We start from the raw sequence: 15,093 nt of genomic DNA on the forward strand, positions 1-15,093 counted from the left end.
AAAAATAACCATATTTAAAAGTTCTTTGAGGCAGAGGAGTCTATTTTTTACTGGCTTTCCTATGGCCTGATTCAAAGTGAATCTGAGCACGGCATTCTTTAAAGTCATAAAACCATGTCAACCAGAGGCCTGGTTCTTTGGGGTTGTGGCACATACCTTGGCACCTTGTTTTGTGGTGGTTGGTGAGGGGTTTTAAAGATTATATGTTAAATATAACAAATACATGTGTCTGATTTGTCTCAGTCGTTACATATTTTATATTATATTATATTTTTTATATTATATTATATTATATTATATTATATTATATTATATTATATTATATTATATTATATTATACTGAATCGACCTGACTACATTCCATTACACCAACAAAAGTTATTTTAAATAGGACATATCATGAATATCTGACTTTTTACGTGTTTAAGTGCTATATGAATTAATGTAACTCCACAACAACTACATCAATGTATCCACAAACCATTCAGAAACGTCCAGGTGCAGTCTAAAAGTTGCAACCTCTTCCCGACTCTCTCCGTATGGCTTCTCTCCGCTACTGGTCATTTCTGAGGTTTTGGAGTGAGATTTACGTGTCTTGTTGATCGGCAGTCTTCTGAAGGGGGGCGGGGAGTAGCAGCTCATTTGCATTTAAAGGGACACACACAAAAATGCGCGTTTTTGCTCACACGCAAAAAGGGGCAAATTTGACAAGCTATAATAAATGATCTGGGGGGTATTTTGAGCTGAAATTTCACAGACATGTTCTGGGGACACCATAGATTCAAATTACATCTTGTGAAAAGGGGCATTATATGACACATTTAACGGTTAGATCAGGCAGAAATAGCCCCTTTATTGCAAGTGGTATGGGGACTATTGCAATATGGAGAATATTGAAGAAGAGAGAGACAGACAAAATGGGGAAAGAAAGAGATGCATATAAAGAATGAAGGAGCTAAACAACAATTAGTGGGACTTATCTCACACAGTTGCCATGGAGATGGATGTGTATTCCACTCTGTTTAAAAGTGTACAAGTGGAGCCAGCACAAGCTCAGGTCTGCAATCAGACAGACGCACTGAGGCTTTGGCTCTCATTCTCAAATCAAATACACAAGAACATCTGTATTCCAAAACATACAGCTCAGACAATGATGGGACACCGCTTGAAATAAAGCAGCACAAACCTCAGTTCAATATTTAGATTTTATTCGTATTCCTGCAGAGATGCATAGACACACATGCCTACATAATACAAGATATGAACTGCTTTTTCTTTAGACATATAACATTGTACATGTTTATCCAAAAGTTACAGTGCTGTACCATATCATCTATTGGTGTACTGTATTAGCCTCTTTTTTAGCATGTTACGTCATCCCTGAAACACACAAACAAACTCACGGTTACTGGCTAAAGGCAGATACTGTTGGACTGTATAACTAGACAGTGAATGCACCTTCTTGATAGATAATGATACTCTGCTACATACAGCAGTACTGATATTTACATGATGCACTTTTTGGCTCTAAATAACGTTTCACTTGAACTGTTGTTACGAAACATAAGGCAACTATGGCAGACAACAAATCGGAAAAAAAGTGTCACACAAAAACTTTTTTTTTTTTGTCTGTGTGCGAACATGATTGACATCTCAACAATATAAGCCTTTCTTAACAACAAAGTATACTACTGTTTTTTTATATCATTATTATTATTATTATTGTTAAAATTAATATAATTAGTAGTATTACAAGACAGTAGGACAGGTTATACAGTGTGTACTCGCAAAAGAAGATTAGATTACAGTGAACTAACATAGCAGAACAAAGTTTTCAGATTTTGGTCCCATCTCAACCAGCGATGTTACATATATTGATGATTTCAAATGTAAGACTTCATGTAATTTGTATTACAGAAAACGATGGTTGGAAAAGCATTCAGCTGCTACTGTGTTCTTTAATAAATCTGCTTTTTTATTTATTTTCTTTATAAGAAACTGCCTTCGAAAATAAAATAAGTTTGGAAAACTGCTCTTGAAGATCCTTGTTTGAGGGTTATTTGTACAGTGATTAATGGGTCATTCTTACAGTTGTGTTAGTTGGCCTGTGATCTCTGGAAGATACTGTACAGACACAGGGACGTTTCTACTTTTGTCCAAATAAAGACAAGCTGAGAATTTGTATCCTGAGGGGAGAAATATTTTATAGATATTGATGTATATTACTGTTCAAAAGTTTGTTTGTTTGTTTTTTGAAAGAAATTTGTATTTTTATACAGCAAATATTCATTAAATTGATCAAAATGGACAGTAAAGACATAGTTACAATTTAATTATATTTCAAATAAATGCTGTTCTTTGGAACTTTCTGTTCATCAAAGAATTACAGTTTTCATAAAATGTTTAAGCAGCACAACTGTGATAATAACATTGATAACAATAATACATGTTTCTTGAGCGGCAAATCAGCATATCAGAATGATTTCTGAAGGCTCATGTGACACTGAAGACTGGAGTGTCCCGTTTACATTAAAATATAAAACTGTTACATTCAATTGTAATAATATATCACAATATTACTGTTTTTACTGTATTTTTTAATCAAATAAATGCTGCCTTGGTGAGCATAAGAGTCTTCTTTCAAAAACATACATTTTACAGACTCAAACTTTTGAACAGTAGTGTATCTAGAACAGGAACAGTACACATTTCTAACGGTATCATAAGTTTCAGTCTGAATTTGCACTTTAAGATAGATAATCTTGACAGGAAAGACATATTGAAAGGTTTGTCCTTTTAAAAAGTCTCTAAAAATGGTAATAAAGCTATTTTGTAAACTTTCAGCATTTAACTAGCACTTACAATTATGCAATTTTAATGGGGTCTCAAGCAACATTGATCATCATTAATATTTTAAAGAGTTACTTCGGGTAGGATTTTTATGTGCCCTAAATATAAAAGTACATTAAAGATAGATTTTGACCAAAAGTACTCTATCATGCTAATACATGCCTGGCAGCTTGAAAACGGACAGATGATGATGATCCACATTTTACCAGTCTACAGGGGTATCGCACCCTTGACTGAGATAGATGATGCATGACTAATGAGAAGATGAATGATTGGTGAGCATCTCAGAAGAGTCCTATCAGGACAAAGTCCCTTAGGTCAGGAAGCTGACTTCTGCTTGAGTGTAGTTTGCTGGGGATGTGAGAGTGTCTTTACAGCTCTCTGAAACAAAGACACAAAGAGAGAAAACAGTTTAACCAAACTTACCATACTAATACACACGGCAGGGTCAGAAATGAACCAGCAAAAATGTTAACGCAAGAGAGATGAAAGGGAATTATGCCATGTACACACTGCAGCTAAATTCAGTTGTCAATTGCCCTTCTAGTGCTTAATCCTGTTCTGTACACACACAGTTCAGCAAGTTACGGGAATGACAACCGCATTCTACAACTAAATTATCTCACAAAAAATTCAGGTAGTGACAACCGCATTTACAAAAATTATATGCAGTGTGTTCACTGTACCTAGTTGTTAATGACGTATTTAAATGCACATCATAGATCTGTCTCTCTTCTGTATGCATGGTAAAAGAAATCACAGGGAAAGAGGTACGAGCGTTTACTTGCTCGTGTTGCCAGATCTTGCAAGAAAACACAGAACAAGAAGCCCATAATAAACCAAAATAAATCAAAATGCTTTATATTGAGAGATGGTGTAAAACCCACTTTACCCACAATGCCCACTTTAATAACAAAACAAACTTGATCGCTTTATATAATATCTATATCTATATATCACCTCATGACCCTAGCAACAAGCAAAAGTATCAAGGAATCAAAATGTGCTTTTACCTAGCAACAGAGAATTATGCATATGAGTACCAATCATATTAGAAAAAATGATGAAATGAATCTTGTCACCTTTGTCATGCACTTATTCTATATAAACTGCTGTTCTCTTTTTGTTGGGGGGATTCTCTCTGAAATTGGTCTGAGATCCTCCCGGCCGTGATTAAAGCATGATCAAAGGCATTGTCTGGAGTCTGTCTGGTGGTTACTTCTGCGAAGCAGGTCAATGGAGAACTAGATACCTTATTACCGAGTAACAGTGTTCATAATGGGTTAGACGCTGTCCGACTTGAAGCAGGCGTCAAAGTGGAGATGCCTAGTAGAGTATAACTTTGTAGGTGTTGAAGTGGAGACGTCCCATTTAGCTTAAGGAGCTATGGGGAATTTCTACCACAAGGTGAAAACTGTCCCAGAAATTCAATAGCAGGGGAAAAATATTTCCTCTTAATAAAGTTAATATATGAGACTGGCTGATGTAAAGAAGTGGTGTGATTTAGATCATTGAATCAAGCAAATCTTTAGACAACAGCACGGCATATGTTTTAATATAAGACTGTTCATATAGAAAAAGATTTCTGGAATTCAGAAGCTTTGCAGTGAACTCAGACACTCTGGGGAAGCTGTGGGGTTTGTCCATGTTGCTAATGGAAACCTATTAGCATCAATTAAGTTGAGCTACCTTGGGACCAGAAGCATATCCATAACTCACATCAGGACTGCTGTAGATGATGCCTTTCACTGGTGGATGACAGGCTTTCCACATAATTACTCACAAATCAAGAAAGAAGTCAGCTTGAAAAAGCCTGCTGCATGAGGGAAGACAGTGGCCAGCCAGGGAGACTCTGGGCCCTATCTTACACACGGCGCAATGCAGCGTCAAGGAAAACAAGTGTTTTTTTGCTAGTTTCAGTCCGACACAGTTATTATTTTCACGTCCTGCGCCACGTTGTTTAAATAGCAAATGCATTTGCGCCCATGGGCGTGCTGGTCTGAAAACGAGGTGTGTTCTGGCGCATTGTTGGCGCGTTGCTATTTTGAGCAACCGAAATAGACTGCGCCATTGACCAACTGAAACGTGGTCTAAAGTCAATGGCACAATATTTGTATTAAAGAGCGTGTTAGTAATGTGCGCCTATAGGCGGGTCCACAACGCGCGTACACTCTGCTTATTCACTCTGCTCTTTAAGATCACTAAATTCGAGGCTTTTGGTCATACCTAGGATATCCAGATCCACCAAAGGAGGGAGAGCATTTTCACATTTAGCTCCAAAACTCTGGAATAGCCTTCCTGATACTGTTCGTTGCTCAGACTCGCTCTCCCAGTTTAAAACTAGATTAAAGACGCATCTCTTCAGCCAGGCATTCATATAATACTTTTAATCTTACAGTTAAATCCGACCTCTAGTTCATAGACGCCAGAGGAGAACTGGCCCCCGACTGAGCCTAGGTTCTCCCAAGGTTTTTTTTTTCTCCATTAGGTCACCTGATGGAGTTTTAGGTCACCATTAGGTCACTTGATGGAGTTTTTCGGTTCCTTGCCACTGTTGCCTTTGGCTTGCTCAGTTGGGGATATGTTGGGGATATTTAATTTTATCAATCAATAAATTCCACTAGAAACAAACCTTGTTGTATTATTTTAATTTAATACTGTGAAGCTGCTTTGATACAATCTGTATTGTGAAAAGCACTATACAAATATACTTGACTTGACTTATTAAACACACATCTGATGCACAGCAGCACACAAACATACCAAATATTAAAATTAAAAGGATTACAATGTAAAAGATTATTATTGTGTATATCCGCCATGGTGCGAGTATAACTGGCATTTAAAGGGAATGGGAGATGATACTCTGATTGGTTTAACGCACGTAAATCCCAAAACACACCCATTACTCTTTAAGAGAATAGGGACAACCCTTTTAGACCATGCACCTGCACGCCGACCATTTTTCCCTTCGTTAAAGTAGCAAAAGTGGATTAGACACACCCCAAGTGATGGGCCCTGCGCTTTAGACCATGCGCTTATATCGTTAAAATAGGGCCCTCTGCCTTTACTGCAAAAAACATGATTTTGTGTGTGTGTGTGTGAGTGTATTTTTCAGAGAACAATCTAAATATGCTATGTATTTAGCTAAATTGGCTTGACTTGTTTTCAGTTTTCATATGTTTCACACAACAAATAAACAAACAGAAGAAATGCCATGAGTCTCTGGCCTATAGATCATTCGTACATATTTATTTTTAACATCAGCGATGACATTTCCAAGGATGGAGCATCTTTGCTATGTCTGGTGAGGGAATTATTGCCTGTAATCACTGTTCGTTTTCTGTCAGGACCACAGCTGCTGTACGTCGCTCTGCCCCTCATTGATTCACAGAGTGCATCTGTCTCCACATCAGCAAGGAAAATTGCATGCTTTTCACACAAGCAAGAAATCAACCATCACAGAATGTCTGAAAGGCTTAGACGACCTCTGTTTGAATCTTCCAAGAATGGAGGGAAAAGGAAATGAAAAAAACAAGCAAGCATGCTAACTGATGGGATTAATATTCATATTTATTTTTATTGCCTCTTGAAATGAAAATTTATGTTCATGCTACATCAACTAGTCATAGATGAGATCACAGGACTATATTTAATTATGCATTTATTAATTTATGGAAATATTCATTAATTTACCCATTAAGTGAACCCAAATGTACACTCAGGCTCAAAACGCAGTAATGGAGGCATAATAGAAAAACAACTAGATGAAAACTGTAGCAATTCCCATGCAAGAAATACTGCAATCCCAAGTTTTTCAGGTGTAATGTTCTGTTATGGATTTTTCCCACCTTTTCAGCAACAGGCGCTAATAAGCTCCTGTTTTACATCAGCAGACGAGGATGTAAAAGGTAGAATGTTTGCTCAAGCAGCTCGTGATCAAGCTATTATCTCCAGAAATAGACTGCCGGCAACCTGTCAGAGCTTTGGGGAATTTGGGGGCTGAGGTGCAAGTCAGTCAGGCTGAGATGAAGTCTAACTTGACAGCAGCTATTAATGAAGGATGTCGGCTTTGTCAAATGGTTTGTCCATCATGATGCTCTCCTTGTTTTGTGTGATGTTATCATCCTATTTCTCTCAGTTTTGAAGTGTCAGTTACAGAATATCTGCACTTATTATATGGCACTCTATAATACTTTATTCTGATCAATAATGGCAATTTGCGGTCAAATATTTTTTTATAATGACCTTTAAACTGCACAGCTGATCAATTTCCAGGATATCATTGCTAGATAAATCCAAACAAAAAGACCTAACTAACCCATGATCATTTTGCAATATATATACAAACAGTGTTTCCCATACCTGTGGTGTCCTGCCATTTACAGTTTTCTTCAATGCTTACACTCTAAAATTAAAACTTTCCCACAATTAGCAAAACCTTACACTCAAGGAGAAAAACACCGGCCTAGATTTGCACAACTGTAAGCACATTGTCAGCTTCACACTTTTTGCAAAACATTACACACAGGGATTTGCAAAACACTAAACACACTTGTATGCATTTGACACAGAAATGTATCATGATGTCATTTCCTTGCAATTTCAAAGCAAAGCCTTTCAAATGAACACACCCATGAACCAATTGGTTAAACACAGCCACCAGGTATGCACACACACTGGTGCTTAATTGTAGACACACCAATCAGGTTTAAGCACTATAAAAAGGCAACAGGTAAGTTCACCTGTCTTCAACAAAAATGGACGGTGTCAGAAGGAGAGGGAGAGGGAGAGGGAGAGGGAGAGGGAGAGGGAGAGGGAGAGGGAGAGGGAGAGGGAGAGGGAGAGGGAGAGGGAGAGGGAGACCCAGACTTGGAGGAGGGGTAGGACATACACAAAGAAGAAGACAACCAAATCTGTGTAACGAAATTATGGACTAACACTGAGGGAGGCTAGACTGAGAGTACAGCCTAACCTAAGCAGGTAAATGGTGGCATCAATAGTTCGGACATTTCGTCAAGAGCACAGGTGAGTAACGTATCTTCTGTCAACAGAAAATCCATAGCTTACTGCATGTATCAACAGTTTTGGTATCTATTCCTGTATCATTTCATGTAAGCTATATGTATTTTGTTTGGCCAACATAGGATTGAACGTCGAGAACACCAAGGAGGGAGGCTCCCCATGTTCACACAGGAGCAAGAGAAGAGAGATCATAAAACTCATTTTGGCCAATAATGCAATCAGACTTAGAGAAATTCAAGCCCATATTGTCAATGATCACCCAATTTTCAATAATGTCCAACAGGTCTCTCTGTCATCAATAGCCCGTATCCTTAAAAAACATCAAGTTCTGATTAAACAACTGTATAATGTGCCATTTGAAAAAAATTCAGACAGGGTGAATATGTGGTGGTACGTTTGTTCACTGGCTGTATGTAGTGTGTACTGCACATGTAACCCTTTTAACTGTACTTGTAATTTTACTGTATAGCAGACCTACAGTATATTGATCTACACAATATGATCTTTTGCTGTATTTCAGAGAGTTTTCGCAAATGGATGTGGAGGAAGTCCGCATGAAGAACATCATTGGCCACAGGGCTATTGTCAATGTCCCACTGCAACGTTACATTACTCTTTGTGCTGCCATTACACAGAATGGGGTCCTCCACCGCCATGCCAACTTGGGTCCTTACAACACTGACCTCCTAATCTTACATTAGATTACACAATATTATCACAGCAGCAAACCAAAGGGACCAGATGCAATACATTGTCATCTGGGACAATGTAGCTTTCCATCGTTCTGCTCTGGCCCAAAACTGGTTTCAACAACACCCACAATTTACAGTTCAATACCTTCCACCATACTCCCCCTTCCTAAACCCCATCGAGGAGTTCTTCTCAGCATGGCGGTGGAAGGTTTATGATCTCCGGCCCTATGTCCAGATGCCCCTCATTCAAGCTATGGAGGAAGCATGTGATCAAATTGAAGCAGCATCCATACAAGGGTGGATTTGCAAATGAAAATATAGCCTGTGATGTTGACGACGCCCTGTGGCCAGATCCAGCTAGGCGGAGAGATGTTTAGGGTTTTTTTTTTCAGTTTTTTTTTTTTTTTTTTTTCAGTACTGAACTGGATATGTAATTTATGTAATACTGTAAGCTTACAGTACAATGGTATGTTCAGTAATACTGTATGAAAACTGGAAAATGTTTTGTTGAAATGTTCAGTATTGACTGACTTGAGTACATGAAAAGAAATACATATTTTCATTAGTCTGCACAATTGGTGTCATGTGGTGTTGGTGAATTTATTTTTCCACTTTCTCTGTGTAAATGCTAAAAGTGTTTTAGGTTAACCACAGGAGTGTTTAACTGATTCAAACAGAATCGGACCATATGATGGTTGTGTTTATGTTATGACAACAAAAAATAAGGTTTTATAAGACGTATAGTCCTGACAAAAGTGTTCCATTTCCATGATCTGAGGTGTAGTGCTACTTTGGTGTAGTGTTGTGCTAATTGTGTAAACGGGTTTGAAAAACCAGGCCCTGTTTTCAAAATTGTGCTTAAGCAATTGAAAAAAAATAATTTGTTTCGCCTCATTTCCACCATAAACCAAAAGATTTTTACACTTCTTATAATAACATAAAAGATCACTAATGTTGTTTTATGCCATTGCATAAAGCATCTGTCAATTGAACTACGAAGCATGGCATGTGAATAGCTAATGAGCCAGTAGGCGTGTTTCCATTACAAATTTGCGCAAAACTTTTGCGATTTTTTTTCTCTCTAAATGTCGATAAAAAAAAATTGCGAAATGACGGCGTTTCCATTAACTAAAACGTTATTTTTTCCTCTCGTGATCAGTCATTCCATGGCAACGGATGTTGGTAGGTTTATATAATTTATTATATATATCCCAGCCACCGCACTAGTCATTATTTTTAATGGAAGGAGACGTGTTATCCAAGCATTAATAGTAAGGAAAGCCCCTTATACTTGTGAGTGGCACATATGAGGTGTTTCTCCCTCATATCTGCTTCTAGCTCTTGGTTGAGGTATTTCTTTGAGTTTTAGAATCCAGTATTCCTGCAATTCTTTTGTCTTTTATGAATTTCATAAAGAACTCTGTCTCGTCTTCTGTCCAAAACATACCGTGTCATCTACGTCAGGTGACGCGTAAATGCGCAAAAACTGTTTCCATTGCAGTTTTGCGAAATATTCCTTTTTCGAATTGACTGAAAAACGACCTCATGCGAGCGTAAAAACTTTTTTGCGATAAATGGGAGTTTTTGTGAAATCGACGTGTTTCCATTGGGTGTATTTACTATTTTCAATTCGCAATTTCAATTTGTGCTATTTGAAGGGTAATGGAAACGCGGCTAGTGATTTCGGCTCAGTTCACAATAAATGCAAAAAAACTCCATCTCTGCATGTTTAATATTCATTTGGGATTTTACTAGTGTAGTGTAAAGTAAAATAATTAAAATACTTAATTTTTCATTAACATTTATATTATACTGTGCAGTTGAATTACACTAGTTATTGTGAAGGATATTTTAATTAATCAAGTTTAATTAATCAACTAACATTTGTTTTTCTTGCAGGAACGACATTCATATACTTTTAAATGTTTCTAAACTCTTTGGGGAAAACTTGTGACTTTGAGTGTGTATGTTTGTGTGTATAAATAACAAACAGGGGAAGTGAAACTAGACAGATTACAAGTTCTCAAACATTGTGATAAGTAATCACAAAAACAGAGTTTGCTTGTGCCAGTGACAGAGGAAAAAGGTTGGGGCTTTTGAACCAATTGAACCAATCATATTGAAGGTGACATGTTAGTCTTATTTGTTTTCTCGGTTCTATAAAAACTGTTGTATCCGTGTTTTACGGTGGGATTTTCAATGGAATTTGTCTGAGATCATCCGGCCTTGCTTCTTGGGAGAGATTCCCTGAGAACTGCTTGGGAAGATCTCCTGGCCGTGATTAAAGCATTTAAAGGACATTTGCTTGAGTCTGTTTGTCGATTATTCCTGCGCAGGAAGCTAGTTTAGGAAGGAAGCTAGATTAGGGGAACAAGTTAGTTAGGTGACTATTATTGAATGGGGAAGTCGATTTGTAGACGAGACCCAGATAGACTAAACATCGACATTAAACATTCGGGGACGTCGATTTGTAGACGAGACCCAGATAGTTAGATTTAGGGAAAAATCTACCACATTATATATCACTATCTTAGGGATAATAATAATAATAGTAATAATATGGACTATTATTATTATTATTAGTCCACTTTAAAAAGACTTTACTCTTTTATATTTTGACACTGAAAATGGGTTGAAGCTCATATTTATCAGTACCATTTCTCCTAAAGGATAGGACTAACTCCATAGCCAGCAGTTCTCCTTTACCTGTGTGGATGGTGGGTTCAGCTCCGCAAGAAAAGTCTCCAGAATTCAGCAGGAAGCAAGTTGCCTCTTTCATGGTCTTGTCTCTGTTGCGTGAACATCGGAGGGTCCACCTCTCGCTGGGAGAGAGCGGTTGGGTCAGACTGCAGCCCTCCTCTTCTGAAAGAGTAACGTTGGCATCGCCATTCTGCTTTGAATCTGACAATGGGATAAAAAAAGACAAAAACATGCATGTCAGTTTTCATGACAATGTTGGCCATCAAGAGAGAACAGATTTTAATATTTTATAAGAATTAGCATAAACTGCACAAAATGTTTTTAGATTTATGCTTACTTTAAGAAAAATCTTAATATAAATGGTATTTTTTTAATATATCTTGTTTTAAGGATGTTTTAAGGATCCATGTTAATATATTTAATGTAATTACTGTAATATTTCCTGTATAACGCTCTGTTAAGGATTTCGGGGTTACGTTTTGCTTTGCCAAAACAATTGATTTAATCACTTAAAACAAATCTGATTTGATGATTTTGTGTTACTATTTTGTACTTTGAAAGAAATGGCTTTATATTCCAGGAGTCTTTAGCCTTATTGTACCATATAGTTTCATACATCCTCTCAGACATCACAATTGTCATGAAAATCCTGATGTTCTACCTGAGCGGTTTCTTCCGATGTTCTCCTCAGCGGCGAGGGGGCATGTGTCACTCTGTGTGCTGTTCCTTGGCGAGTTGCTTTCAGACTTCCCAAATGAGGCAGAGTCTATCACCATATCTGGGTTTGGGTTGTGCTTCTTCTTCTTCTTGGGCAGCTTCTGCTTGGCCATAGCCAGCGAGTAGTACATCCCAAAATTGTTAACGATAACGGGCACTGGCATGGCGATGGTAAGCACGCCCGCTAATGCGCATAACGCACCGACCATCATGCCCAGCCACGTCTTAGGGTACATGTCCCCGTAACCTAGTGTCGTCATGGTGACCACCGCCCACCAGAAGCTAATGGGAATGTTCTTGAAATGAGTGTGATTGCTGCCACTAGGGTCTTGGGGATCTGCACCGATACGTTCGGCGTAGTAGATCATGGTGGCGAAGATGAGCACCCCGAGAGCAAGAAAGATGATGAGAAGGCAAAACTCATTGACACTCGCCCGCAAGGTGTGGCCAAGGACCCTGAGACCCACAAAATGTCGCGTGAGCTTAAAGATCCGTAGGATGCGCACGAAACGGACCACGCGCAGAAATCCCAGGACATCCTTGGCAGCTTTAGATGTGAGCCAACTCAAACTCATCTCCAGGTAGAAAGGCAGGATGGCTACAAAGTCAATGATGTTTAGCGTGTTCTTGATGAAGAGAAGCTTGTTCGGGCAACATATGATGCGGACCAGGAACTCAAAGGTAAACCAAACCACGCAGATTCCCTCCACCAGCATGAGCACTGGTTTGGTCTCCATCTCCAGCTTGAAGGTCCCTGTGGTGTTTCCGACTGAAGCTGGGTCTGTGCGATTAACAAGCTCATTAAAGGCCTCATGGGTCTCCAGGCAGAAGTTAGTGATGGACACCAGGATGAAAAAGAGAGAGACAAAGGCAATTATCTGAAACAGACAAATGTAGATGTAAGCAGATTAGACTAGAAATAAAACACAACTCAATAAACAAGTTTTTAAATACATTTGATTGGACGATTTTATATTGTGATCGATATTGAACTCACTCACTGCTCTTGACAATCAATGTTAATTCGTACAGTGAAGACTATGCAGTGTTTTAAAGTTTAACTTAGGGTTTAATGACTATTTTGATAACTGATTGTTTAATGCAATACTGTTTTTTTTAATTGTGCAAATAGATAAATCCATAGGCTTGATCCAGTCTGGATATTCTCGATAGTACATCAAATTGGGAAGATCGTGATTCAGATCATGGATCGTGACTCTTTGTTATACGATCGTGATATGAAATTTTGGGAAGATCGCACACCTCTAATTGGACCATAACATTTTAATGAATATTTACACAGTAAGCATTTTCACAATTTATGATGACAGTCTGAAAAGATGACATTCTTCACAAACCATTGAAACCATACGATATCTAAACCCAGAGCCTTTGTATAAAAAATGCAATTGAATTTATGTCCCTTCACACACGTAAAATAAATATTTTTGCTCATGCATATTTATTGTATTTCTCCCATTTACATTCCTTATGACAGTATATTGGCTAACATAATTCTGGTTAATGTATTATAACTTCATAGCATTCATATTCAACTTGAGAGGAAAAAAAAAAAAAACATATATATATATATATATATATATATATATATATATATATATATATTGGTGGGTTCAGATTTGAACATGCCTTGTCAATATTTTACTGAACACACCACAAAGATTAATCAATTTTATTTTTAGCAGCATTTCTTTATGTGTCAGAATATGTTTACATTTCATATTGATCATTTCGTTTTCATTACTAAAAAGTTCAATACATTTTTAAATGAATAGCTAGTCTTAGCAAACACGCATGTGCTGATGTAACTATCACTGCTCTTGCATTTGCAGTTATGGCTTTTCAAATATAGCAACATGCAGCATATAGTTTTGGCATTCACTGGCCCATCCTAACCCATCGACCTAACCATAGGCTCTTTTCAGCATAATGGTACCCCTCAAAACTCAAACATAACAAAAACCCCTTTAAATCCCAACATAACAGAACATTAAACACTAATAGATATTTCCCTGTAACCTTGAACAAAAACAGAATTTATAACAGTTAAAGGAATAGTTCACTTTAAAACAAAAATTATGGCATCATTTACCCTGAAGTTGTTTCAAACCTGTATGAATTTCTTTCCTCTGCTGAACACAAAAGAGGGAAAAGTAGGGGAAAAAATACTATGGAAGTCATCATGGGGTACATCAACTGTTTGGTTACCGACATTCTTCAAAATATCAAAAATAGAAATTTATACAGGTTTGAAACAACTTGAGGGTGAGTAAAATTTTGACAGAAGTTTTATTTTTAAGTGAACTATTCCTTTAATTTCAACATTTTCTCTCCTTACACGGTCAAAACATGTTGATTATACTGTTTAATAGTTCACATAACTTATTTCCATTAAGTGCAATGCAATGAACTTTCAGTCATATTTGAGGTAAAATAACTTGTTTTATTTAGTAAATTTCACATTTTTTGTCACATATTTTTTTGTTTAATGCATTACCTAGCTTCATGTTATTAAAAAACATTTAAAACACTTTTTGCAGCACTTGCCAGAAACTCTCTCACATCGTCCCCAGGCCAGCACCCATCCTTATTTGTTGAGCCATATTAGTCTGCTTCCTTATTAACATACAGTATTATCTCAAAATGTACAACCAATGGAGGCCATTTATTTTCCTTCATTAGCAAGAAACAATTAAATTAGCCCAAATTAAGCTCCAAATTATGTCTAACAATGATGCCGTGCAGAGTTTAACGAAAATCATCAAATGAAATTGTATATGAAATCAACAACAGCTAGATGGATCTATGTGGACTGAGTGGCAATTGTTCTTTTTTGAAGAAACTAAAAGAGGAAGAATATATATGAAGATGTGAAGAAAGGATGGAGCAGCAAAGCAAGCGGAAGGGAGGGGGGGGGGGTGTTTGGGGTTGGGTAACCATGACAACCATGTCACACTAGCACCACACAGTTGACTTGTTGTCACGCTGAAGGAGGTACAAGCCCATGGGCGACACAAGGGCGATGTAATCAATTTTATTTATGTTTGCACATCCTCACAGGAGTAATAAACAAATGAAGACACTTTTA

General features: G+C 37.5%; 1 protein-coding gene across 2 annotated transcripts in view; it reads right to left on the reverse strand.

Annotated features, from left to right (window-relative positions):
* Positions 1-1,223: 1,223 nt before the first annotated feature.
* Positions 1,224-15,093, reverse strand: part of kcnc4 (potassium voltage-gated channel, Shaw-related subfamily, member 4) — a 29,110-nt gene continuing 15,240 nt past the window's right edge. The window contains exons 2-5 of one of the 2 annotated variants that reach the window (XM_079897940.1): positions 11,929-12,862; positions 11,410-11,468; positions 11,274-11,309; positions 1,224-3,231 (exon numbers count right to left, since the gene is read on the reverse strand). In XM_079897940.1, the coding sequence (XP_079754066.1) occupies positions 3,169-3,231; positions 11,274-11,309; positions 11,410-11,468; positions 11,929-12,862 (1,092 nt within the window). In that variant the 3' untranslated portion in view covers positions 1,224-3,168. Of the gene's footprint in view, positions 3,232-11,273; positions 11,469-11,928; positions 12,863-15,093 lie in introns of both variants that reach the window. The other variant, XM_079897939.1, reaches the window with a different exon arrangement.

This window comes from Squalius cephalus, assembly GCF_949319135.1.
Source record: "Squalius cephalus genome assembly, chromosome: 16".
Lineage (NCBI taxonomy): Eukaryota > Metazoa > Chordata > Actinopteri > Cypriniformes > Leuciscidae > Squalius > Squalius cephalus.